The sequence below is a fragment of the Cydia pomonella genome, chromosome 3 (assembly GCF_033807575.1).
Source record: "Cydia pomonella isolate Wapato2018A chromosome 3, ilCydPomo1, whole genome shotgun sequence".
Taxonomy (NCBI): Eukaryota; Metazoa; Arthropoda; class Insecta; order Lepidoptera; family Tortricidae; genus Cydia; species Cydia pomonella.
Window position 1 is genome coordinate 7,015,358 of NC_084705.1, and position 26,081 is coordinate 7,041,438.

The window sequence follows — 26,081 nt, forward strand, 5'->3', positions numbered from 1 at the left end:
AACTGTGCATTATGTAATATATTTTCTTCTTTTAAAGTAAAATGGAGTATAGCTACTTATTTAATGAAATTTCTTAAAACTAAAACATGTACAGCTTATCTATTATACAGCATGCCCCAGAAAGAAATTAGTACAGCTAAGTGGAGATATTCACATTAAATGCGTAATTTTGGTATTAATTTGTCCTGATTTCTTAGTAATAGAGATTGGATAAAAATATATCCTCCTGCCGCCCAAATTCATTTTTGGGCGGCAGGAGACCTATCCGTAGATACCCCACACGTATGGGTTTGATGAAAAAAAAAATTCTTTAAATTTTATGATGTATTAAAAAAAACTACTTACTAGATCTCGTTCAAACCAATTTTTGGTGGAAGTTTGCATGGCAATGTATATCATATATTTTTTTTAGAATTTTCATTCTGTGATTTCAGAAGTTACAGGGAAGGGACACACATTTTTCCACTTTGGAAGTGTCTCTCGCGCAAACTATTCAGTTTAGAGGGGGGGCCTCTGTAACTTCTAAAATAACAGAATGAAAAAAAAAAAAAAAAAAGATATACATTACCATGCGAATTCCACCGAAAATTGGTTTGAACGAGATCTAGTAAGTAGTTTTTTTTAATACGTCATAAATGTTACGGAACCCTTCATGGGCGAGTCCGACTCGCACTTGGCCGCTTTTTTAACCTTCTACTGATACCCTCTATTGTGCTAAAATCTCGCACCTATAATACAATGCTATGACAATGTAATCATACGTCGATGTCTTGGGTCGGAATCATGTGAACCTAAAAAAGGCCACTGGGCTTGTATCCCATCTTTGACGAAAAAAAATCTGGGCGGCAGGAGTTTACAGTATTTACAAATTACTTATGAAGGGATTGCGTCGTTTGTTGTGGCGGCAAGCATGGGCAAGGCGGCGGGCAGTAGGGGGGCAGGACCGCAGGGAACATGCCTGAGGCCGCTGCCAGTTGTCTGGAATAAAAGATACCAAATAGAACCAGTCCGTTCGATATCGGATGTCTATAACATGCACTATATTATGGTATACCTATTACCTAAGAACACCCAAAGTATGGCCTTGGTATAGGTAGGTACAATCAGCAAAACTATTAGCTTAACCCTATTCCGACAGGAAGTAAGTTTAAAAAATGCGTAATATCCACTTGGAAAAATTTCGGAAACTTGTCATATTCTTGTATGGGAGTAAAAATTTTCCATTCCCAAAATCTAAATTTCCTTTGTTTCCTGTGAAAATTTCCTGAAATTTCATAGAACTTTTCGATTTTGGAATTTTTTGTAAACTTTTCGCAACTTGCACATAATTATGTAGGTACGCATACCCAAACATACCTGTATTGTTGATCTAGATGAGCCTTTTCGATTCTTTTGTCTTTAGCTCTTCTGTTTTGAAACCAAATCTTAACTTGTGTCTCGCTCAAAGACAATGCTGTTGCAAGTTCACACCTGAAATGAAGACGTAAAGGTATCTTTTTTTGATATGGGAGGCAAATAGAACTCAAATCGCCCGATGGCAAGCAGTCAACATTACCCATGGACACCTGCAATACCAGAGGGGTTGAAAGTGCATTGCCAGTCGTAAGATGGGGAAATTCATGTTTACCGGAAAGCCCGGAAATACAGCGGGCGACACTTGATTCCACAGTTTAAACACAATGAGAACAGGGTACAACATTCCTATTCGCTTCTCTGCCCTTCTCAGCAGAAAGCGTTTTGAAAAAGGATACCTAGATGTTAATAAACCTCTATGAGCTATTAAAAAACCATTTCCCTTTTTACCCCCAAGAACACTTAAAGAACTGTAACATTCAACTGAATTCTGGCCCTTTGTCAAAGCAACGTACCTCCGTGCCCTGGCGACGTATTCGCCCCTTGCGTACTCCAGCTCGAGCCTGAGGGTCTGGTGAGCGGAAAAGGTGGTTCTCTGCCGCCGCGGCCGGCTTTCCTTCCGCCGTCGACGGGCCACTGCAACATACAACTGTTTTTTTACACACTAATTAACCTATATCGCACCTCGTTTTCACGGTTGCATCCTAAAGGAACTCGGATCCTATTGACAGCCGCTCCTATTACAAAAAATTGGCGTAGAGTAGAATCTATAATCGGTCAGGCGTAGTCCGATTTTCCCACGATCCCTAATAGGTAAATATCAAATGTCACAAGTACTACACCTACTTTGTCAGTAGAAAAAGCGCAAAATTCAAATTTTCTATGGGAGACTCTTCACGCCAATTTATTTTTAATCTGCATTTTTTAGGGTTCCGTACCAAAAAGGTACTAATGGAACCCGTATGGTGCGACTCTGTCCGTCCGTCTGTCTGTGTGTCACATTGCTAAATATCTCGAGAGCTATCGATTTGAAATAGTTGTGAACAACGTGACACATTGGAAGTGTCATTTTTTTTATTTATTATGGAGGGGGCAAAATTTCAAATTCTATTAGTTCCTAGATCAAATGGGGTATTATTTGAAAGAACTCAAATTAAACATTACAAAATATATTTTAATCACCAAAAACATTTTCTAATTTAATTTGCAATTAAATACCCTTTGCGGGTGTTTATTATACGAATTTCTATGGGATTACGCTAAAACAGCTTTCAAATTAATAAAAATGTAATCATTTCACGTGATAACGAGTTATCTCTGAAAAACCAACATACAGACAGATCGCGCAAATTATTGAACTAATTTTACACAATTATGCTTAGTAGTAGTATTCAGTTACATTAAAGTCTTTCGTGATTATAGTTACATGAGAAAATTTAAAGTTTGTACGGAACCCTCCTCGGTGAGCGAGTCAAACGAACTCGCACTTGACCGGTTTTTTTGGGTTATTCCCACTAGTTACCACCAAGTTGTTACCAGTGGTAACTGCTGGGATTTTTTCCCACCTTTTACCACTGGTAGTTACTACTGAAAAAAAAACCACTAGTTAACACCAACCACTGGTAAAAGGTGGGATTTTTTTTTCCCAGTAGTTTACCAACCACCATAATTTGGTTAGCATTCAATACTAATAAAAACAGTATAAATATGGAGTTGGAGTTCCTTTATCAATAATTAATTAAACGTCGAATTAATTATTCGTTTCATTATAAGTCGATTACTGTTTCAGTAAATTGCCTTAAAAGTGTTAAAAAAATTGGTCTTTGACTGATTTGTTTGTCCGTTCGTATAATTGTGATGTTATTTATTGAAAGCGACTTATTGTCGATGGCGCTTTCGCTATTATCAACGATGCTCCTATACAAATACAACGCTGCGCTACGCAGTGTGGCGTAAGCGCCCTTGACAAAAGATCCAGGTTTCATAAATAACGTCACGTCATCGTCAACTTGATGGTAACTAGTGGACGGTAGTACTATTAGTTATTCTGCGCTAGTAGGAATAACCTGTTTTTTTATACTGACTGTGCCGGACTTACAGAGTGCTAAAGTAGGTACATAAGTTCCACCGAAGAACTCTTTGTTATAAGCTCAATTTTAACCTATGGAAAAGTATTTGATTGAGTGAATGTTTCCTGTCTGATCTTGATCTGTGATGACATGCTTAAGATTTTTCCATAACCTAAGCTTGAACTCCCAAAAAAAATAGTTAACATTAATGTGGATAATTGGACACAAGTTTTTTTTTAGTTTATTCAAAAACCAAACAGTCATTTAAACACATTAAGTAGGCAATACAAAAGCTGAATTGCAACAAAAGAACAAGGCAACAAGAAGACCTGGAGGATCATAGTTATAAATAAATAATGTTACTTAACTGAAACATTATTTATAACTATGAACCTCTGGGTCTTTTAAAAAATAAATTAATTTAAATTTTAAACGCCAGGCCAAGGGACCGTAATGATTCAGAAACTGCGAATAAATAAACCGCAACACTCCGGATAACCACATTCCCATAGGTAGGTAGTAAGTACTACCCGACAATATCGCGAAATTAAGAAGTTAATCGCAAACGACGATCCAACATAAAATGTTTCATCCGACCTCGTAATTTCAACCATAATACTATCTTATATAAAATCTCAAACAAAAGTGGTAAATCGGTGAACTTGAGACAAATTCATGTTTAGCGAATAAGTAAGGATTCCTCATAGTTCCTGTGTCTGCCCTGAGAACGCCTTTGTACGAGCTCCGACATATTGCGGAAGGAAACCCCTTGGGGTTAATCACGATAATTTTAATCTGTGCTATCAGATTTCTTGACGTAATGTAAATACGATTCTAGGGGAACTTCATTATTCATTACGTTGGGGTAGGGCTCCTTGCACTTTCACCCGACTGACATGTATAAGAGCAATTTCACATTGTCCCACCCGATATAGGATGTCGGATGATCCTTGGTGAAAAACAGCTGCTAGAGAGTGCCCTATGGCAACATGTCCTTCTTTTTTGGTTTAAGGTTATCTTTCAAACTATAAAAATTTAAAAAAATCCATAAATATAAAAAGTGGCTTTTTAATGTTTTCTCCTTTGAGGTTGTATCCGACATCCAATATCGGGTCGGACAATTTGAAAACGTTCTAAGGCGGAAAATGTTACAAAATGGTTACAGAAACGAAGAATGTGATTCTATCTGCAATTTGGTTGAGAAATATGTTTTCTGAAAAAATAACCATTCTAGTAGGTAAGGTAAGGACTATGTATTCACTCTATCTTGGGCTGTCTCTAGGCATTTTCGACCCGCCGCTGCTACAATTCGTCAGACCATCTGCCACGTGGTCGAGCTCTGCCTCTTGAGCCCTGCGGCCCAGACCATTTTACTGTTCGTATGGTCCATCAGTCGTCTCTATATCTGGCAACGTGTCCTGCCCATTTCCACTTTCTCTCGAGTGAGAATGTTAAGGCGTCTGTAATTTTAGTTTTTCTTTAGATATCATCATTCCTTATTCTATCCTTTAATTGTAAGCCTAGTAGGCTTCTCTCCATTCGCTTCTGCGTAGTTTGTATTTTTTGCCTGGTTGTGTAATCGGACGCCCAAGTTTGGCAACCATATTTTTTTTGGTAGGCAGAGGAAGTTGTGATTTAAAAATGTCTTAATTAGCCCAGTATTTCTTCCAGCTGATTGCTATTCTTCGGTCGACTTCTGTAGAGTTTCTATTGCTATAGCTTGCCTCAAATACCTACTCTAAAATGTCTATCGGTTCTGGGACCATCTGTATTTATTTTACCTATCACGCTGGCACATAGACAAATACGACTAACATATCCGGATCTGTAAAATATATCACAAAGTAGTTTTGGTCGGAATGAAATTGTGGAAAAAAATGTAATAAAAAAAAACTAATTGTAAAAAATTTCAAAATTGCTTTCTTGGGGTTAGAAATGGGGATATTTGGTATTATTTGAAATATATAAAAAAATTGAACGGTATTGTATGTGGAGGAGCCTAAACATGTTAAAATAAAATCGGTCAACTGCGAGTTCGTTTTACTCGCACACCGAGGGTTCCGTACAAACTTTGAATTATCTCGTCTAACTATAAAGGTTGTTCAGAGGTACTAATTATAATTGTGTACAGCGCCATCTCGCGGCAAATTGTCTAACTATTTTGTGCCCTGTAATGCACGTATGTTGGTTTTTCGATAATAATTCTCTATTATGGGACCCGATTTCAAACATTATTCTTTTATTTGAAAAAAGCTGTCTTTAATGTAATCTCATAGAGATTTCAAGTGTAATAAACACACGTAAAGTTGGTTAAATTAAAAAAAGTTATCAAGATAGAGGTCTGATTATATTTTTTCTGTAAAATGTATAGTAATGTCAATATTATGTAAAGAAATCATATTTTTTCTTCGGTAAGCTTCGGAGATAACGAGAGGGAGGGGGGGGGGGGGGGGGGTGAGAATTTTATTTTTTTTTACATTTTTCTTCATAAATATTTTTTTCCCACTACTAAAAAATTATAAAACATTGGTTTGAAATGGTCAAATTGAGCTCTTTCAAATGTTACCCCTTGACCTTGACCTAGTCACTAGACTTTGAAATTTTACCCCCCTTTATATTGGGCATTTCCCATAGTTATTAAAAAAATACTTTCAATGTGTCTGGGTTAGCGTTTCTCATAAGTATTCCAAATCGATATCTTAAGTGGTTCTCGAGATATTTAGCGATGTGACAGACAGACGGACGGACAGAGTCCCAGAAAGGAACCCTTATGGTGCATTGTACCTTCTTGGTACGGAACCCTAAAAAAAACGCCATAGCTCCTCTCCTTTTTTCTTTTTTGATTCTACGGGTCAAATTGATTCAAATGGCTTAAAGATCATTCGTACCGATTTTCATGCTTTTAACACCATTTGCAGCATTTTACTGAATTTCGGGGTGGACCGCCAGGACTACTAGTTTTCATTGTGTCAATAACATACTAAACAATCATGGAGAATGGAAAATATTTAGTGGAGAATATTTCTCTTTTCGTATGCCCGAGTACGTGATATACTCCCTCTTAATTTATGACCCATATACTCATTACATCATTACTTTTCACGTGCTTTCATTTCATTAGTCCACTCCCACGCAAGACGCGCACGAAATGAAAACAATCTCACGCAACCTCTAACGAAACCATCATCACTACAATAAAAGGCTTTCTTTTTATAACAATACAATAAGGAATATTCTGCCAATGGGTCTATACAGTAGACGTGGATAATTTTAAAGATCATACGTAAGCGGAGGCTAAGTTTACTACTTATATGTACATCTTACAGACGCTTCTCACTCAAATGTTCTTGTTGTTAATTTCTTAGTTATACTTAGATGTTCGTCGTCCTTTCATAATATATAAATATTATAAGACAATTTGACATAGCTCGACCTAGTCCCACAGTAAGCTCAATGAGGCTTGTGTTGTTGGTTATACATAGAAAACATTATATATGAACCACATCATGCGCCGCATGATCTATGTTCTTGGCTCTTTACCGCACAGGCGTCATTAGTAAGTAATGTCAATGTGCAAGCCAAAGAGATATTCGCAGGAAGCGACACTTTAAATCACATGAAGTGTATTCGATTCATTAGCCCCTGAATTGCCCCCGAACCGGGAAGCGATGATTACGGTAACGTAACACACACCGCGCCATATGTCGCGCGCCGGTGCTTCAATCTCATCCTGTCACTGATTTCCATAACAACTGTCCGGGCCATGTGTCCTTTTCTTACTTGTGTAGTTCGAATAATTATTTTATTACTGATTATTAATAAATTAAATTGCAAGGCGACCGTACAGAATCAGACTGTGCCAGTGTTATTTAAACGTCATAATTTCATAGAAGTTAGACATTTAAAATAACTGCCAATTAAGCTTGGTCTAACTCTATTTGTCTTCAATCTTCAATGTCGAGAAGATGGCGCATGGGTACTTAAAGGTAATAAAAGAACTGCAACAGATACGGGTATGGGTACCAAATATACTGAAATCTTTAACGTCAGAGTAAACTGATTTTACCAAACAGTTTAAAATTTCATTATAATGATCCAATTTATCATACTGCTTTTTTATCGAAAAAATTATGAATCGCTAACATCTCGTACTAAATAGGTTATTTTCAATTGTGCCATAAATGATGGTGGGATTCGTCAGGTGGAGCCAACCCCTTTCACATCTAATAATAAAATTGGTGCACAATGTGAGCATAATCCCGATGTTGTCACATTTAATTGACATTCGCTCAATAAACTTGTGAGTGGGGTGTCAATCGAAACCACAATTATATCCTAAACGATGTAAGTACCGTACTATGCACCTATCCAAGATTTTTTTTCAAAATTGCAAAATTTTCTACACAGGAGTTTCAGACACTTCTCACGTATTTGTATGGGGATTGATAGTTTCCGAAGCATAAATTGGAAAATTCTTATCATTCTATGATATTTAGAAAAATAAAACTGAGAACCCTTCCAACTTTTTGGAAACTTTCCGCAACTTGCACATATGTAATTCAACGTGCACAGCGAGGCTGCAATAGTAGATTCTTAACCAAGGGATGAAAGGCACCTATTTCTGTCAGAGGTTGTTTGGCGCTCGTACGCAGTGACAGCAAAATGTTCAACAAATCCATTCAAAATCAATTAAATCCCGATGAGTATTTTGGAGCTCGGGGTCCGTATTCAGACATTTTACTTTACTTCCGGTGGTGTTATCATTTTCTATGCTAAAACCATTGGCACACATGATATCTAGATGTGGAAAAGATAAGGGCTAATCGTTTATAAAAGAGGGCCCGACGTTGGCAGGGTCCTAGAAGTTTGTTGAAGGCATGTTAATACCTAGGCGAGTTTTGAATACGATGTCCGGGTGGTAGGTACTTATCATTATAGGCCGTGCACTAGTTTGCTACTATTATCGTACCCCACAACTATCTAAATGTCTTCTAGTATGATGAGAATACGTAACTGCTCAAATCCATCCCCTATTCATAAAGCACTTGATTATATCATCATCCCCAGAATGTTTGTTTTGTTCGGGATAAAAAACTGTGATTAATGAACAATAGCTAATGTTAACAATGGCGAACGAATTAGGGTTGCAACTACCCCTTAATTTTCATTACCACCCCTAATTACGAGTGTATTCGACCATAAAGCCCCAACAATTTATTTGCGTTATGGGTCAAGGAAAATAGACCGTTTGTCTGTGAATTAAGAACTTCAATTTTACCACAGATAAGTTAGCCCCTGTGAGATTGAGGAGACCACACCTGACTTGCTTACATTTTATATTTGTTTTTTAATCTCTGCTGCAGATATTGATATTGCGAGACGCTTCGCCGGGCTTCCATAGAAATATTGCGATAGGAATCACCATTATTCCGTTTTCTATTTTGTAAATGATTGGGCTATTTGTGGGGAAAGTTCAGTCATTAATTGCTGCTTAATTATACAGGGCTCTTCGTTATTAATTGATTGATATTAATTAAATATTGGTAGGTACGTATTGTTTAATTCATTATGATTCTATAACTTTTCCAAAGAACTAATTGATAATATTTAATGGGTTTCATTACTTAATCTTTCATACTCATAGTAAGTGAGTAAATCATGGCAATAATATTTTTTCTTGACAATAAAATTGGTTTTATAAATGTTAAAATTAAGCTACATATACCTAAGTTCTAAAAAGACGAGTCTTGTATGTAACTAATCCTTACCCCTGACTAATCATGCACTTAACCTCAGTGATGGTCGTAATAATTAATTTGGAATTGAATAGCAACGGCACGGCAATATAAATGTCCCCACGGTGTCCCTACAATAATAATCGCAATAATCTTTCTTATTTTATTTCAATTTAACAAATTCTTATTTTCCGAGCATAATACTTTTACAGATCCGTGTTATTCAAAGCATCGTGTCTTACAGAAACATCAAAGCACCCCTTGATATCGCCGGACCAATTTAGCCGTGAAAATAAAATATTCAGTAGAAAAATATTGTGAATATAATAGAGCGCCGTGGAGATAAGTCTTCGTAGTATAATCCTCTGGACGTCCCAGAAACCTCGCAACTCTTTGACGATATCTAAAAGATGGTCAAGCGACATTCAAATACCTGTCTTCCTATCGCTTACCGAGCGCTAGACTAAAGGTACCTAGGTATAGGTATAATGTAGGCACCCGTATAGGGTGAAATCTGAGAAGTGATCAAAAATATCAAGTCCTGTATTTTTTATATGGTGCTGATTTTAATGCTGATGATTTAAATTTATGTACTAATGATTTACAATGAGTTAGTTTTACTTATGTTAAATATATAATAAAATAAACTGGTTTGTTACATTTAGCTTCTCCTTCTTCTTCTCGTGTTGATGGTTTCAGACTGTGCGGGACCAGAAGGTAGCGACATTTATCGCCCTGTCTGTTGTATGTATGTATGTCACTTTATTGCACATAAACAGGTTAACATAAAACAGACAAAACAAATCAAATAAATGTTATGTACAAAGGCGAACTTATCCCTAAAAGGGATCTCTTCCAGCTTAGAAAGGTTAGCTTTGAGAAAATGCGAAAGGATCGAACACTAACAGGTGAAAGACAAATCAATATTAACAGTAGCAATATGAGAATTTTGTATACACAAAAGTAGCACAAGAGCAATCAATAATAATAAAATAAAATAAAAGCCTGACATCGTGATAATAGATCGATCGCAACGCCGGGCCGTGCTCGTCGATATCACCATCCCCCATGATGAGAATCTCGTGAAAGCCGAGAAGGACAAGTCCAGCAAGTACCTAGACTTGGCTCACGAGATAACCGCCATGTGGGATGTTGATTCGACGATCATTGTCCCAATAGTCGTTTGAGCGAACGGCCTCATAGCGAAGAGTCTCGACCAACACCTTGAGAGACTCTGGCTAGGTGGTTGGATCAAGGGTCAGATGCAGAAGGCGGTGATCTTGGACACGGCGCGGATAGTCCGACGGTTCCTCTCTCTACGGCCCTGACCACCGGCAGCTTGGGCCCTGCCCCGCTGCTGGCGGCACCCTAGGTTAGGTTTTTTATAATGTGTTTATATCTTTTGTATTGTTTTTTAAGTGTTTTTATGTTTTACTTTTATATACATATTATAAAAATCCTAGCATAAGAAAAGGAAAGGAAAAAATAAAATAAAAAGTAGACAACCCGTAGTATGAATACGCAAACTATAACATATACATAAATCTACATATACACTACATAATACACCTATATATAAGACACATATTATAAATAAATATAATGCATACATAAACATAATATATATATAGATATAAATAAAAGGTACTGAGTTATAATATCAGGAGTCTAATAACCACAACTTTTTCAACTTCTCCTTGAGGCAACAGATTGCGATTTCCTTACATCCACTGGTAGGTAGATGTAAGGAACTGGATTTTGTATCACGGAGATCCTGCTCAGAGCAAGTATGCGGGCACGCTGGACAAGATAGCATGTGCCTCATCGTTTGTGGACCGGTCCCACATGCATTGGGTCCAGATCCCTTAAGGTGCCCCACTTTAGCACGTTCTCCCTGCTACGGCCGACCTGGGAACGCAATCTGTTCAAGGCTTTCCAGATCGGCCACGGCTGCCTATGCTCATGGTAGAAGAGCTGACTGCTAAATTTCTAACCGACTTGATACCGCGATGAAATGCACAATGGTAACCCATAAAAGTTATGCTAAGTCCGAATTTGATAGTCTGCCACGGCGGAACTTGCCGAAAGTACAAAAAAGTACCAGTGGGAAGCATTTTAGCGGGGCGAACGTATTAGTTATTAGTTAAACTTTCCCGTAGTTAGAACATTCCCATTGGGCAAGTCCATTATCGTAGAGTAGGACATGTAGCTATAAGTACCTATAATAGTACATTATGATACAAGTGTGCTAAGTTGGTCATTACACACGAGGCGATATTGTGCGCGCGAGCTGTAAGCGGTCATTACCAATGCACACGCGTTTCATACGACGTTTTTCAACACACTTGCGAGGAAAAAACAAAACAGTAAAAGTACAATTTTCAAAATGGTGACTTACAGTTACATCGAATAATTGCACCAAAGCGTGCTGGGCTTGTAGGCACTTATTCACCAGTTCATTGAAGTAAGCTACCAATACGTTTTCCAAGAAAGACTGGGCGTTTTTGCTGATTATCCATTGAATAAAAGTTTCATATGCTGCCAATTATTTTTCACCCGATTTTGATGGTAAAAGGCAATCGTTCTCTGCTCTTGCCACTATTAGTATTACTGGCAGCGTCCATTTTATGTGTTCTTTATTTTCAATGCTTGAAAATAACATTTTCGTTAATATATTAACTAAAAACATGCAAAACCATTTCAATTTTATAACATGTACGAAAAATGGCTGGCGTGTTATTTTTTTTACGCACGATTCCAATGCGTGCGCAAGGCAAAGGCGCGAACGAAATCTCCAAACAGCCAATTAAAAATTTTTAAAAAAGCTAATATTTTCGTATTTCTATTCGACGGATGGAGATGCAACCGATAAAATGATATGTTTATTCATTAATGTAATTTACGAGGTAATTTAATCTATAAATTATGCTTGGTGTGATAAAACCTCTTTGAACTAACATTTGAAACCTAATAGTTGGTTAAAAAAATGTATTACTTCACTTAATACTTAATCAGTTACTTCTTAACTCAGTCGGATAATATAATGAAAAAGCACAAGTGTTATAATATACGGAAAAAGCACGCGTGTTTAATATCTACGATTATGATATGATAGTTTTGAGCAAGTGTGTTGAAAAGTAATAGGTGGGTAATGGAGGTATCTATTTTCTAACAGATAGACTCTGATACTGATAGACAAATGTTGATTAGTCCGATTTGTGTTTCAGATTTTTACCTCTCCTACGTTTGAGTTCAAGATTTGTAAGAATTATGCGTAAACAGAGATCAGTTAGTTCTGGCTTAGGTTAGGTTACCTACTTGTGGTGAAATGAATGCTCGGTAAGCGACGGAATACCCTACCGCCCGGTTATGCTTTATAAATTTAATATTTTTATATAAATTTACAAAGAGATAACCCAACCCACTTTTATTCCTCAGTGAGATAAGACCAGTGCTTAATTTTATTTAAATGCGATTTCTTTTTAATTTAATTTGAGTTCGTGGAAAATGATAATCTTAGCTTTTATACTATACTAATATAGCCCAAAAGTTTGATGATGACCATGATAATGATTTAATAATGATGAATAGTACTTAAACCGATTCTCTGGTACCTTCTATGTTAAAATTGATTTTGTAACTTGGCGCGTCGTAACATCGTGAGTCCATAGGGGCCTGCAATACGGCCACTAGGGCACTAAATTTTTTAAAGAAGACTATGTTCGATTCCCACATGTTCGAGTCGGGCAGCACCGGAGCGCATTTACAATGTGCCTATACATTATGTATGGCACATGCGATGAAGTCTATTCGGAGCCGTCCGCGTCCACGAGGAGCCGACCGGCTAGCGGCCGTACGAAAAGTGAAATGCGCTCCGACCCCGCCCGTTCGGTTGGAATCGTACTTTAACTTTATTATTTTTATAAATTTTGTATTGTAGGCAGCATACGATAGGTCACTATAGAGTTTTATATAGGGCTCCCGAGATTTGACCCAACCCAAGATCAGTATCTATACTCTTCGCTATTAAAGAAATAAATATTTAGGGACAATCTTACACAGCCCCAAATTAAGCAATGCTTGTACTATGTGATATTGTATTATGCGACGATATACATACGTATATAGATAAAAACATAATTATGTACATAGAAAACATCCATGACTCAGGAAAGTGTTTATCACACAAATAAATGCCCTAACTAAAAAAAATCTTATGAGTTTCGAAATCAATCAATTTCGAAAAAAAAAATTTTTGCCGTTAATTTTTTTTATCACTCTTGCTCGAAAAAGATCTTATTTCATGCAGGTGTACTAAAGGACAAAGGCCTATATTGTTTCTGCGGGAGTTATGGATTCTGAAAAAAAAAAGCTGTAACTCCCTAGGGACATTCGTATGAATTAGCCACATCATAAAAAAAAAATCATAACTCCTTAGGGTATAAAACGAGCTCTAACTCCCGCTAAACTGGCGTGAAACACGCTCTGTGTGCAAAAGTGTGCGTGTGAGTTTTCTTCTCGAATGTTACTTCGTTTTTCAACCAGTAACGCCAATAACTGTTTGACCAAAGAAGTATTATTAACTTCTAGAATTAGTATTCGCCTAATAAAACAATTCTACCGGCATATTAAAGTACCTACGTTGTTCGTCTATTCTTATTCCTTCATTTCCAGACTTCGGGAACATGCTGCAAATTCCCCGACGACAATACCTCCGTAGACAATATTCAGTTAAGCGGCTTATTTGAATGAAAATCGTTTCCTTCAACAGCGATTCTTATTGCTATGAAAATAGTATCATAATGGTTTGTCGCGTGGTTGAAAAACGTGTTGTTCGCTGTGGAGTGACAGAGTCGAGTGAGGGAGGGAGGAGTGACAGCTCGCTTGGCGCCGTAGTGATGCGATTATGACACCACGACTCGATGCCCGCCTATAGCCCCGCCGGCGCCCATTCGAGCTCGCTCTCTCGTGAAAATTGTCGGCACTGTTCTGCTACTTCGCTATAAAATCTGCCCATTGTTCGACTCTAATAACTATTACGAAACAACAATCCGTGAAACCGAATAGCGACAGCGTTATCAAATGAAAATTAGGGAGTTCCGTGTTATATTAAATTCGTAATTGTCATTTGTGTAGACTGATGGATTAGGTTTTTGAATAGATATCATGTAATTTGCTGTCTCTTTAATTGGATGCATTTAGATATTTAGCCTAGTTTGTAACAAATTTAATCCCACATACGATCACCCTGTCAGAAGATACGAGCCACCTAAGCTAAGACTACACTTCCATCCAGTCCATCCTTCCAGACTCCATCCTTTCTCCGTGTACTGCAATGCAAATAAAGATATAATATCCTCACTCAGTGGTGATGAGACTGACGAGATATATAGCTGCCATCAGTAAGAGGTTGAATTAGGTGGACATGCCACAACGTCTGAAGAATTCATTGGCTGCCATATTTTGTGAACGTGCAGTTTTTTTTTTCGGGATGAAGAATCTGTTGGATCTATCTCTGGAATGCATTGGTCGTGGCTCTACATGCTATGTTTATTACCTTTATGTAATGTTAATTTGTGAAATAAACTAGGTTGCTAAAGAATCTAATGTAGGTAAACCAACTTGGCTTGGACTCTACCACGTTACATTAACAAATTATGCCTCTTGAGTCCCACTTCTTGCTATCTCTCCTAGTTGGGTTTAAGACCATTAAAAGTATAGTTATTAAAGAAAGACTATGAAAATCTAAAATTTAAAGTTTAATCCCTTCATTTTAAGATACCTACGGGAGTCATGTAACAGCAAATATACGATGTACAGTCAGCATCAAGAGTAGCGGATCAAACGCTTCAAAAGTATCTACCATTCTGTAACAGCTTAACAAAATGTGATGGTTCCTATATGTAGAACAATTAAGACTGAAAAAAGATATACTTTAGAACGTACATTTTAGAGATTTATCTATATTTGGAAAGGTATGTGGAATATGAGGTACTTTTGGCACGTTGTTTCATCCGCTACTATTGATGATGACTGTACTATTGTTGCAAGATGTATAAGCATCTCTAACGACGTAACTTGATAATATGTGAGTTCTTCGTTAACTTTTATATTTAGGTACTTTCGTACACGATAACTCTCGAGGTTTTCCCGAGGGTCTACAGTATGGGGTTCTTCATAAAAGGAGTGCACAGGTTTTTAAAGGGTCGGCAACGCGCATGTAACATCTCTGGAGTTGCAGGCGTGCATAGGCCCGCCTGATGGTAAGCAGTCATACCATCTGGCGGGCCGTAGGCTTGTTTGCCACCGTCGTGGTATAAAAAAACTAACTCCCTCCCAACTGAATAATTTTATAACAAATATAACAATTTTGTAGAAAATTAAACCATGCCCGCGGCTTCCCTGACTGCAGTCCCTGGGATCGCGCACGTGTTTCACGGAATCGCTCAAGTTGAAACATACATTTTGATTCGCAACTTCAACCAAATGCATCAATAGTGTTGAATTGAATTAGTGAACATTTACAAAAGTTTAGTACATTACGATACAAGTGCGAAAAATAGGAAATTCGAAACGAGTGGCGATAAATTAAAACACGACCGAAGGGAGTGTTTTAAATCGACACGAGTTGCGAATTACCTATTCGCACATGTATCGTACAACGTTTTACAGTATATATGGCCCTTTAAATGTTCGACACAGTAACGTAATATGCTACTTCTCGCACTAGTGCTATAAAGTAGCCCCATATGTACTGTAAATTTTATTTTTACCCCGACGGAACGGCGGACACGTATCCCAGCCTGATAAACAGGAGGTGTCGGTTTCCAATTCTGAAAAGAGTATTTGTTTGTGTTCGGTTATTCCCACTAGTTATTTGTTTGTTTTTAATTTATTTATTATTATTACATGAAATAAACTTATAATCTTAAAGTTTCCTGCAAAACTGTTTGCACAGTTTGACTGCAGGCGCGAGTCTCTGTTATAAGTACTTACATACATAATCAACGTAACATATTATTACCTAATTAAAACTAACACAATAAATATAACTCACTTCACTTGAGTGACATTTGCAGGCACAGGCATACAATTCTCACCGAAGTGTTTTCATTAGGTGCAGCTTTAGTGCTTTTTTAAATTTAATTTTATTGGGCTCAAGTCTGATATTTTCAGGCAGACTAAAAATACGGCAATCTTTTTCTTAAAGTTCTATCTCCATAATAGTTGGTAACGCGGGGTATTTTATATTTTTGCACAGCCACTGATCTTGTAAGTTGTTACCAGTGGTAACTACTGGGAATTTTTTTCCCACCTTTTACCACTGGTAACTACTACTACATACTTAGGCCATTTCTAACGGAGAAACTTCGCAACGACATGGACATGGAACGAGAGCGCCGGGCGCTTGCGGTCCGCTGTAACATGCTGTCGCGAAGATTATCCCCTTGCACCACACGTAAAAACTGTGGTGTAAGTACACCAAACGTTCATATAACGCGCTTAGGGTTCAGGGTTCAGTATAATGATGCGTTCAGAATACTCATAAAACAACTACAGCGCTAAGACCATGTTTGCTTAGCTTCGGTCTGGGCAAACGTATAGCAAAACTAGCAGTCAAATGATATTCTGGCGCTGTACTCCGAGCAGTAAGATCTTAAAACACGACCAGGATGAAAATGGAAAATAATATGTAAATATAATTGAACAAAGGATCTATTTATAGCATCCGCTTCGTTGTATGTTTGCTTTTATGTTATTGTTGTATTTTACGAGTTTAAAACTTGAAACATAACCGAATACAGAACCTTGTCCTTCTTGGAATTGAAGTCGGTTATAAAGATACTGCTCCTTCGTCGTCTGCTCCACTGAGCAGACTATGCTTGGAGTTACCCTATATTAAGAAAAGCAGCTTAGTAGAATGTAATATAAGCTGTTATGACACTTATGACTCGAATTTGTAATTGTTAAGTACCTATTCTCCGATAAGAGTTTCACGTTAGTTATTTTTTTATCACCCTTACGACGAATTAATGGAAAACATAATAAAGAGTTCAGGGCCCAAAATGGACCCCTGCGGTACACCCCTTCCTACCTTGATTAGTACCGTAATTTGTGTCTTTTATTTTGGAGATAGTAAGTACTACCTAGTAGTTCCCCTTACTCTATAAAATTCACACAATATAAAAACCTTCCTTTTAAAAACACGCAATACATATATATTAACGCATTCGTCATAAACTTTGCCTAATTGGGATGGATTTGAAAAATGACCTCTTTCCCAAAATTGGATCTACCTTAGCAGACAACCTACCTTTACAGATTGTTCCAGGTTTATATATAAAGTGAGTCGCCATTAATGGCAAAGTGGACGACCGCATCTCCATACAAACGCGCTCCCCATTTTCCTCTTTGGATATTGATGTTAATATAAATGAGCGTTTAACTATAGGAAACTATAGTTATTTGTACAACAAGAGAGCAAAGTTTGATATTTCTTCGAGTGCTCATTTTGAGTCCCGTGCAAGCGAAATATTTTATAGTCGCTATGCTCGTGAATCTAATTTAGAATCTTGAGCGGAGTAAGGGACTCAAAAGCGCACGAGATGTAAATAACTTTGATCTCGTGTAGTACACAAAAATTTTCACGACAGCAGTGAGAACATATTTGGAAGGTAAAAATACAACCTCTCCTAGCAAATCTACAAATCATCATCTCCTAGCCGTTTTCAGCCACAGCGACTGCGTTCTACCACATAGCCAATTTTTGCAGCGAATTTGCGGCCACACTCGCTGCAGGTCAGCCCTCCGATATAATTGTAAGTTATGGCCACAAGTTGTCTGGCCCTTAGATCGTCGCGCTTAGCGTCCAGTTCTGTGCGGCGCCCAGTTTCAAATTGACACACGTGCGTCTGCACAACATGCCTCCAACGCGGACGGTCACTAGCTAGATTCCCCATGTCGTTGGCTCTATATGAGCTCTCTTCATATGCCGCTTCAACACATCTTTGAATCGCAAGAACTGGCCGTCTTGTTTGCGCTTTTCATCTTGCAGTTCGCAGTAGAAGATGCGTTTCGCGACTCGGTCTTGGGATGTCCCAAGCCGGACGTGCGGGAGACGTGCCCGCACCATCGTAGCTGTCGTCTCATTAGGTAGGCCTCTATTTCAGCAAAATCGGCATGCCTAAGGACCTCCGTGTTCCTAATACGGTCCGATCAATGGACGTTTGTATAAAGAATCAGTCGTTCACCTCCCTTCCGCATAACGATGACGAGTCTTCAAAATTTCAAAGTGTGCCTAGTTACTAGGTCAAGTGGGTTGTCATATGAAAAACCAGAGCCCATAACATAATTATAGTCATTTAATATAAAATGAAGAATAAGAGGGTACACAAATATATAGTTGCAGTTGGTCCTATTTTCGTAAAAACCCAGTTCTGATCATGGAATCTATGAGTAATTAAGAGAACTCCTTAAAGCTTATAGGCATATATGTATATAGCGAGTTTTGTTATAAGGTTCAGTTTTGATGATGGGATCTATCAAATCCTCCAAACCTCTCAAATCCTATAGGCATACTTGAAACGTTTCAAAGTGCGAAACTTATTAGGGTTTGCAATATCCGTAAATTTTTCGGATCCATATATTTCGGATGTTAAAATGTTGACGGATCCGGATATCCGGACAATTCTGATAATACGGATCCGTATAAAAAAAGGTTACGTTCTAAAAGGATTCGGCGAAAAACAGACTATTTTTAGTCAAAAATTAAGTTATATTCACGTAATAATATGTATGCTTAATCGACAAATTTGTCGAACATGTATTAATATTTTATACACAGGTTTGATAAAGTTACATGAGAAAAGCTTGCTTTCAGTATCTTTGAAAAATAATGGTTAAATAGAGGTAAATTGCTTAGAATAAATATCTAGCTCATTTTTTCAGTATACATTACAGTGATATTCGATTATATACGAGTAGTAAAAAGATAATAGAAATTCTGTTAGTTACTGCAAATAATGACCAAAGTTGAGCGAAATCATATCATTACTTACTTAGTTAGTCAGTAGCGCATGTTATTTTTCTTTTAACAGGAGAAGGGGAACCGACACGATAATACACAAACAAAATCAGTGATAACAACACTCACAAGCACTGTAATGACATTCTAAGTAGACGACCCAAAGACGACTGAGCGAAACCCCGGTACAATACAATCCAATACAAATCCTCTTTATTGCACAACCTCAGAACAAATGTACATGGAAACACATATAATACATGAAGATAGAGGTAAACAACAGGCGGCCTTATCGCTACAGAGCGTTCTCTTCCAGACAACCTTTAGGTAGTGGAGAAATGAAACTTTTAATTTAAGCAAACTTGAAACTGAAACTTTTTATTTAAACTTTCAAGTATGCCCAGTAATAATTACTGTAAACAATAATAATTCTCGCCTCGAGTTCCATATGGTTTGGTTTGAAAACTTCCCAGGAGAGCCAAAACTAAATTGGCCCTTTTGTTTGCCATTATTTCGCGTACTATATAGGCTAGACATACCATTATTTTTTTTTATTAAGGCTTTTTACCTTCTATTTTGTATAAGTAAAAACGTTGTAGTACCTTGGATTATATTTAAAAAGGCGGTAATTTGCTAAATTTATTAGACTCGATTTTTCCCCATTGTAAAAGAGAGGCATAAAGTTGTATTGACTTACTTACACTCTACACTTTGATTATTTTAGACATTATTAAGGTCTTAAGTTCAGATCCGAAAGGTAGTATTGTTACTAAATTTATAGGCAAAACGTCGTGCGTATGTAATAAACACCTCACAATTCAAAATGTGTCAACATTTTAAATTTTAAATGCATAGTCTGAAAGTAAAGCCAACCACAAAATCGAAACAATTGAGACGCAAACGTATGGAAAAAGATGGGTGTGAAAAAAAAAATTAATCTGTTTATTTCAGTGTTATTGTTGAGGTACAGTCTGAACTCGATTAAAATCACTATATTTGGAGATCATTTTAACTAAGTTTAGCCTTAACTAAGTATATAATTAGTTTTGTTGGCAGTTAGTGCTTACATGTTATTTTAATACTAGCTTAATTTAGCAATGCTTTATGTTTCACGAAAGTAAGGAAAATCATGAATCCGACCTTATGCACTTTCTGTATCTCCGAAACTAAAAATGAAAGAAATACCAGAGTAAGAAAGATAATTCACTATTTATTACCGTTATGTTAAAATGTCATTTTAGTCGGATTTTCATATCTTACTTTATGGAATTTGTGTCCAGAATTACCGTTATTTCAGTCAGGAGGTATCCACATAGCTAGATTTAAAAACTGTTACTTTCACTACTGTTCGTAGCAAAGTTAGTTTAACCCTCGTGCCTTGCGACTCTCGCAATATCAATATTAGGCCTAGGAGTCAAATAATAATTTTGCCAACTTGTACACTCAGCATCAATAGTAGCGGATCAAATAACGCTTCATAAGTATCTACCATTCTGTAACAGCTTAACAAAAAGTGATGCCTTTAATATAGAACAACTTCTTAGTTGTTGATGGGAAATCCTTCTTAGTCAGTTGTTGATTCTGTAAAACTTTACTTTTGAACGTTAATTTTAGAAATTTGTCTATATTTGAAAAAATTATCCGGGACGTCAGATACTTTTGGCGCGTTGTTTCATCCGCTAATATTGATGCTGAATGTAAAACAAGTAAATATTGTACGCAAGGCAACAAGTCTATGTAAATATATGAATAAATAATTTTTCTATCAAAAACTTAAGCTAGATTCGTCTAATTACTTACAAAAAGCAGCCAATCCAGCGCCGAAAGCTAGCTGCTGATGCGGCAACAGCAGCGGGCGCGGACACAGCGGCAGTGGCGGCGGCCACATCGGGCTCGCCGAGCCCCCGTCGCTGCCTACCTCTACGTCCGAACCGGACTCGCTGCCATTGCCGCCAACCGCACCACCATGCTCCTTGGGCTCTTCCAGGTGCCCGTAAATGCGCGCGAAAAATTCCCGCGGCGACGACGGCCGAGGGGTCCGAATTGTAGTCTCAGGTGGTTTTGACGGATCTTTTATTTCGTTTGACATTATTATTGAGCACTTTGATAACTTATATAAATAAATAAAAGTATGTAATATTATTTCTTATTGTTACATTGCGAAATGAAAAGTTTAAAACTTTTTTAAAATCCTGAAAGCTTCCGATGTCAGCTCAAATCCAGGCTGTCTCTCTTTATACTTAAATTCACATTTAAAAAAGTTTGTTCTTAAAAATAAAAACATAGCATAGCGGTTAACATTCTTAAAATAAGATTCAATGAACCACTCGGCACGTGATATGCGGACACTTAGGACACGTGGATTGACCGTGGATATTCCGTGTCAGGTGCAAAGTCCCGCCATCCCTAGGGAACATTGGCCCCGCCCTCTTCACTCTATCTCACTCTCAGTTGCCAGAATACGTGCAAAGGGGTGAGACGAACCAATCAGTCAAACTTCTAGTCTTGCTCCGCCCTAAAAGGAGGATGGGTCAATTATTTTTGTTTATGGAACTTTATTTTTAATTTTGAGTTAAGCAATCAAAATGACACACCATTTACTAGTTGAATTTTCCATACCTAAATATTACCGTACACTCAAAAATAAATGATAAAACGTATAGTAGTTAACATAATGCAACACTTTGCCCCAGCTTTTCTTGTTGTTTGTGTGTTTTTGTGCCTTTCTTTTAGTTGCACGTTTCCTCTTCATAGAGTCCACCCTAATGACTTGACCGAACTATTGAATCGTAAGTTTGATGTAGATCATATTTTATTTAATCCGAATTTTAAACAGTCTAAGAGTCAGAAAGGTATATCCATTCGTACCTATTATCTATGTAAGTATATGTAACTAAATATATGAAAATTGACTAAAGGCAACTCTAAAGCCTCTTTAAAAAAAAATTGCAGCTCTACATATATATATTGGTACATTTTGTCCTACGATTGCACAACTAAGTACTTTCATATACTTAACCGTTTAAATTAAAATAATAACTTATAAAATGGTTAAGTCTTCCTATGGATAGTCCGGTCCTCAAGGTATAACTTTAGGATTACACTTAATTTTAATCAAGGTATTGATCTGGCGGATTCATTCTCGTAACGAATGGGTAATGTCTATAGTTTTGAGATGTTAAATAACAAAAAAATCGGAAATCAGAAATCATACCATTTATTCGTGATAAACTATGACATACAAAAGTATAACAACATAACAAAAGAAAGAAACATAGAATAAATAAATAGTTTACCACGAAACAAACACAACACACACAACAACAAAAACAAAAACAGTGTAGCCATGTTCATTTCTTTGTCAGTAATAATGTCTAATACAGGTTCTCGAAAATGCGTTGGTGCCGGACGTGCTAAGAAAATGACATCCGACAAACAGCTTATCGGATCACAGGAATTTTCAGAGTCCGATAACGCCGAGGCCAAACGCATACTAAGCGGTGACGACCTCCGCCAATATGAGCAACTGGTCATCATGAAAAAATACCCGTACTTGGACCTAAAAGAGTTCGAAATTAAGTTCGGCCCGTCCGTTAAGAACGCGAAGTACCGAGATGCTGGGATAGCTGAAGCTAGCGAATGCAAGCTGACTGACGATGGGCCCCGCGTCGAGATATTCAGTAGAGGCATATCTGGATTCGCCATACCGGAAAGCCCTAATAATATGGCAATGAAGGGCGTGAAGTCAGCACAAGAAGGGGGGCGCGTTGTAAACAGGAATGTGAATTTCCGGGAAAACTCACGAGTTTGGAAGAATACTAAAGATTTTGCAAGAAATGATTTATATTGATTAATTTCAGTGATTGCATTAAATAACTGTATTCAATGAATTAAACAAGTAAGATCCAATACCTTTTAATTAATTGGTAATCGTTACACACAAAACGTTATCCCCAATCAGGGCCATCAGTATTAATGATCTTTCTAGCTGGAAAACCAACTGTACCCGAATGCAGTGAGAATACTTAGTATCTTAGGTAAGTACTTAATACGGATATTTTATTTCGTTTGACATTTTTAAGTTTATTATATAAATTAAAGGATTTTCTGATGTTATTTGTTCATTTTACATTGCGAAATGAAATGTTTAAAACTTTTTTTTAATCCTGTATAGTGCACCCGAATGGAAAACCAACTGTGCCCGAATGGAAAATACTTAGTATAGATACTTAGGTACTTTAACAGGAACCTGTTTTACACTTTGACAATTAAGCTGCTTTTTCATGAATATGGATAAGCTGCGGTAGCTTTGCTGAGCCGATTCTCTTATGGGTATGTACCTAAGTTCAAGCAAGTATGTAGGTACCTAACCTTGCGCAGCTTATGAGCTTAGTTTACCTATACTTATTAAGTTATTTTATATTAATATTTAAATTAAGAAAATTATATATGTATGTACGGTCGTCGACATGTGCATCTTGCCCATCCTCACCTATGGTGCCCAAACCTGGTCATTAACTGAGGCGCAAAAATCACGGCACAAGGTTTGTCAAAGAGCAATGGAGCGGAGTATCCTGGGTATCCGAAGATCAGACAGGGTGAGGAACACAGAGCTTCGCTCCAAAACCCGTGTCGTCGATGTTGGGATGAAGACCGCCAGGCTTAAGTGGGACTGGGCTGGACATGTCTGCCGGATGAATGATGACAGATGGGCTAAAATAGCCACTAGCTGGCATCCCCGGTGTAGTCGTGGCAGAGGCAGACCGAGAAAGAGATGGCGGGACGACTTGGATGCGTTTCAGCGGGACTGGCGGGACCTTGCTCAGCACAGGGAGGATTGGAAAGCTAGAGGGGAGGCCTTTGCCCAGCAGTGGGACACACAAATAGGCTATTAAAAAAAAAAAAGTATGTACGGTCAAGGAATTTAATTTCAGTACCATTTCGTACCTTGTCACAGTGACAAACAACATGAAACTCGCTAGAGACCTCATACTATTGTCACTGTGACAAGGTAGTACGAAATGGGTACCAAATTAAATTCTTTGACTGTACTTACCTTTTAGGTTCGAGTGTACCTACTACAATGAATTAAATAGGTGTTAAACGTCTTTGTACGAAAAATTATATGGCAGAGAAATGTGAATGTATTTACACCAACGTATACCTGTTACTTACTAACCTAGAATAATGCGACCAAGCTAAGTTGGCAGCGATTTTGATAGCCCAAAGCCTGTGCAAGTGTTAAGTAAACGTCATAATTTCATTAGATATTTGACGTTTAAAATATCACTAGCGCTGTCTGGGCTATCAAAATCGCTGCCAACTTATCTTTGTCTGACTCTATTTAGTGGTGCCTTAACTTAAAATAATGTAACGAACAAGTTTAATCACTTTGAATTTCTTTTATTTTTAATTGTGATGTGATTTATATATTAAGTTCAAAGTAATGATTTAATTCAGTACATGTTTGTATAATATTAAAAATAGTATCAGCGCTCGTGGCCATACGATAGATTTGCCCGTATCTACTCCATGACCACAAACACTAGCTATTTAACACAATAATTGTACGTTCAAAACACATTAACAAAATAGGTACCTAACTGTAGTAGGTGATAATACATGTTCTTACGTTTTTTTTAACACTTTAGTACTCATAACTAAGGTATAACATTAGTAAAAAATAATTAAACTTACATAATATTGTGTACTTACTTCATTTACCAATTAAAAATCATAATACAGTAAAATATAATTAGCTACTTACATTATGGAACCTCGAGTACAGTCAGTTAAAAGAAATTCTTCTTATAATTAACTTTATTTTAATAATGATAGATATTAAAATGATTTTAAAATATTTTATCAATGCACTGATTTTTTAAGTTCCTAAATACATATTTTAATGCGTCATCATCAGCATAGGTACTATAGATCATACCTTTAAGCAGTACTTATTGTATTTTTGCTCCTTATTTTATACCATTACATTATCACATCAATATCATATTACATATACCATTATGTTACAACCAAAACTCATTCAAATAAAAATCAACTTTGTATTGTTATGAGTACGGTTCATTGTCTCTGAATTTGTGGTTTGCTTGTCACCTGACGATATGTGACTTGTAATTAATATTAGAAGCGTAGGTAAATATAGGTTAGATAACGTTGCAATTATTCAAAATATATATATAAACCGCTATGAAAACTATCATAAGTATTGGAAAATCAAACGTTGGACTGTAACCGTCCATTTTAGATGTGCAAACTTTCATTAGTCGATATCGATGCCTTTCGCCACTAAAGTGTTGTTCAAGCTGTCTTCCAGAGTTGGTGATGATATGTGACTTGTAATTAATATTAGCAGCATAAATATCGATTAGATAACGTTGCAATTATGTAAGAAAACACATAAACCGTCATGAAAACTACCATAAGTATTGGAAAATAAAACGTTGGACTGTAACCGTCCATTTCAGATGTGCAAACTTCGTGATCACTGCATGTTAACTTCATTAGTCGATATCGATGCCTTTCGCCACTAAAGTGTTGTTCAAGCTGTCTCCCGGAATTGGTATATATGCGGCATAAAGAACAATAAAACCTTTTTGAATTCGAAACAAAAGGCCGTGGTCGATCCATTTCTGAGCTTTAATTTTGCAATCTTGTGCCTTTTGTAGTTGTTCATACAAATATGGTTGACGAACGGATTAAATGTGGTTTATAGCAAAACATTAACCTGTAGGTAGATTAACATTTTTGAGATAGATGGAATCTGTCTGGGTACATTTTAGATACTATAAAAGGATGTTTTATTATCCTAATTAATTATGTTTGAGTTTATCCATTTGAAACTAGAAAAAGCTGAATAGTCTCGGGTCATAGTCTATATAA

The 26,081-nt window shown here is 37.0% G+C and overlaps 2 protein-coding genes across 3 annotated transcripts; one reads left to right on the plus strand and one right to left on the minus strand.

Moving 5' to 3' along the window:
• Positions 1-47: 47 nt before the first annotated feature.
• Positions 48-21,522, minus strand: LOC133515946 (homeobox protein rough-like). 2 transcript variants are annotated; one of them, XM_061848597.1, is made up of 4 exons: positions 20,982-21,480; positions 1,869-1,989; positions 1,357-1,470; positions 48-978 (listed from the first exon to the last, which is right to left on the minus strand). In XM_061848597.1, exons 1-4 carry the CDS (start codon positions 21,268-21,270, stop codon positions 870-872), a joined length of 633 nt encoding a protein of 210 aa, XP_061704581.1. In that variant the 5' UTR covers positions 21,271-21,480; the 3' UTR covers positions 48-869. The 2 variants fall into 2 exon arrangements, with proteins under 2 accessions (XP_061704581.1, XP_061704580.1); XM_061848596.1 differs by lacking the exon at positions 48-978 and having other exon boundaries at positions 1,362-1,989; positions 20,982-21,522.
• Positions 21,523-21,717: 195 nt separating this feature from the next.
• On the plus strand, positions 21,718-23,090 carry LOC133515950 (uncharacterized). Its single transcript, XM_061848600.1, has 2 exons — positions 21,718-21,970; positions 22,565-23,090. The coding sequence occupies exons 1-2, from the start codon at positions 21,829-21,831 to the stop codon at positions 23,029-23,031; spliced, it is 609 nt and encodes a 202-aa protein (XP_061704584.1). The 5' UTR covers positions 21,718-21,828; the 3' UTR covers positions 23,032-23,090.
• The last annotated feature ends 2,991 nt before the right edge of the window (positions 23,091-26,081 follow it).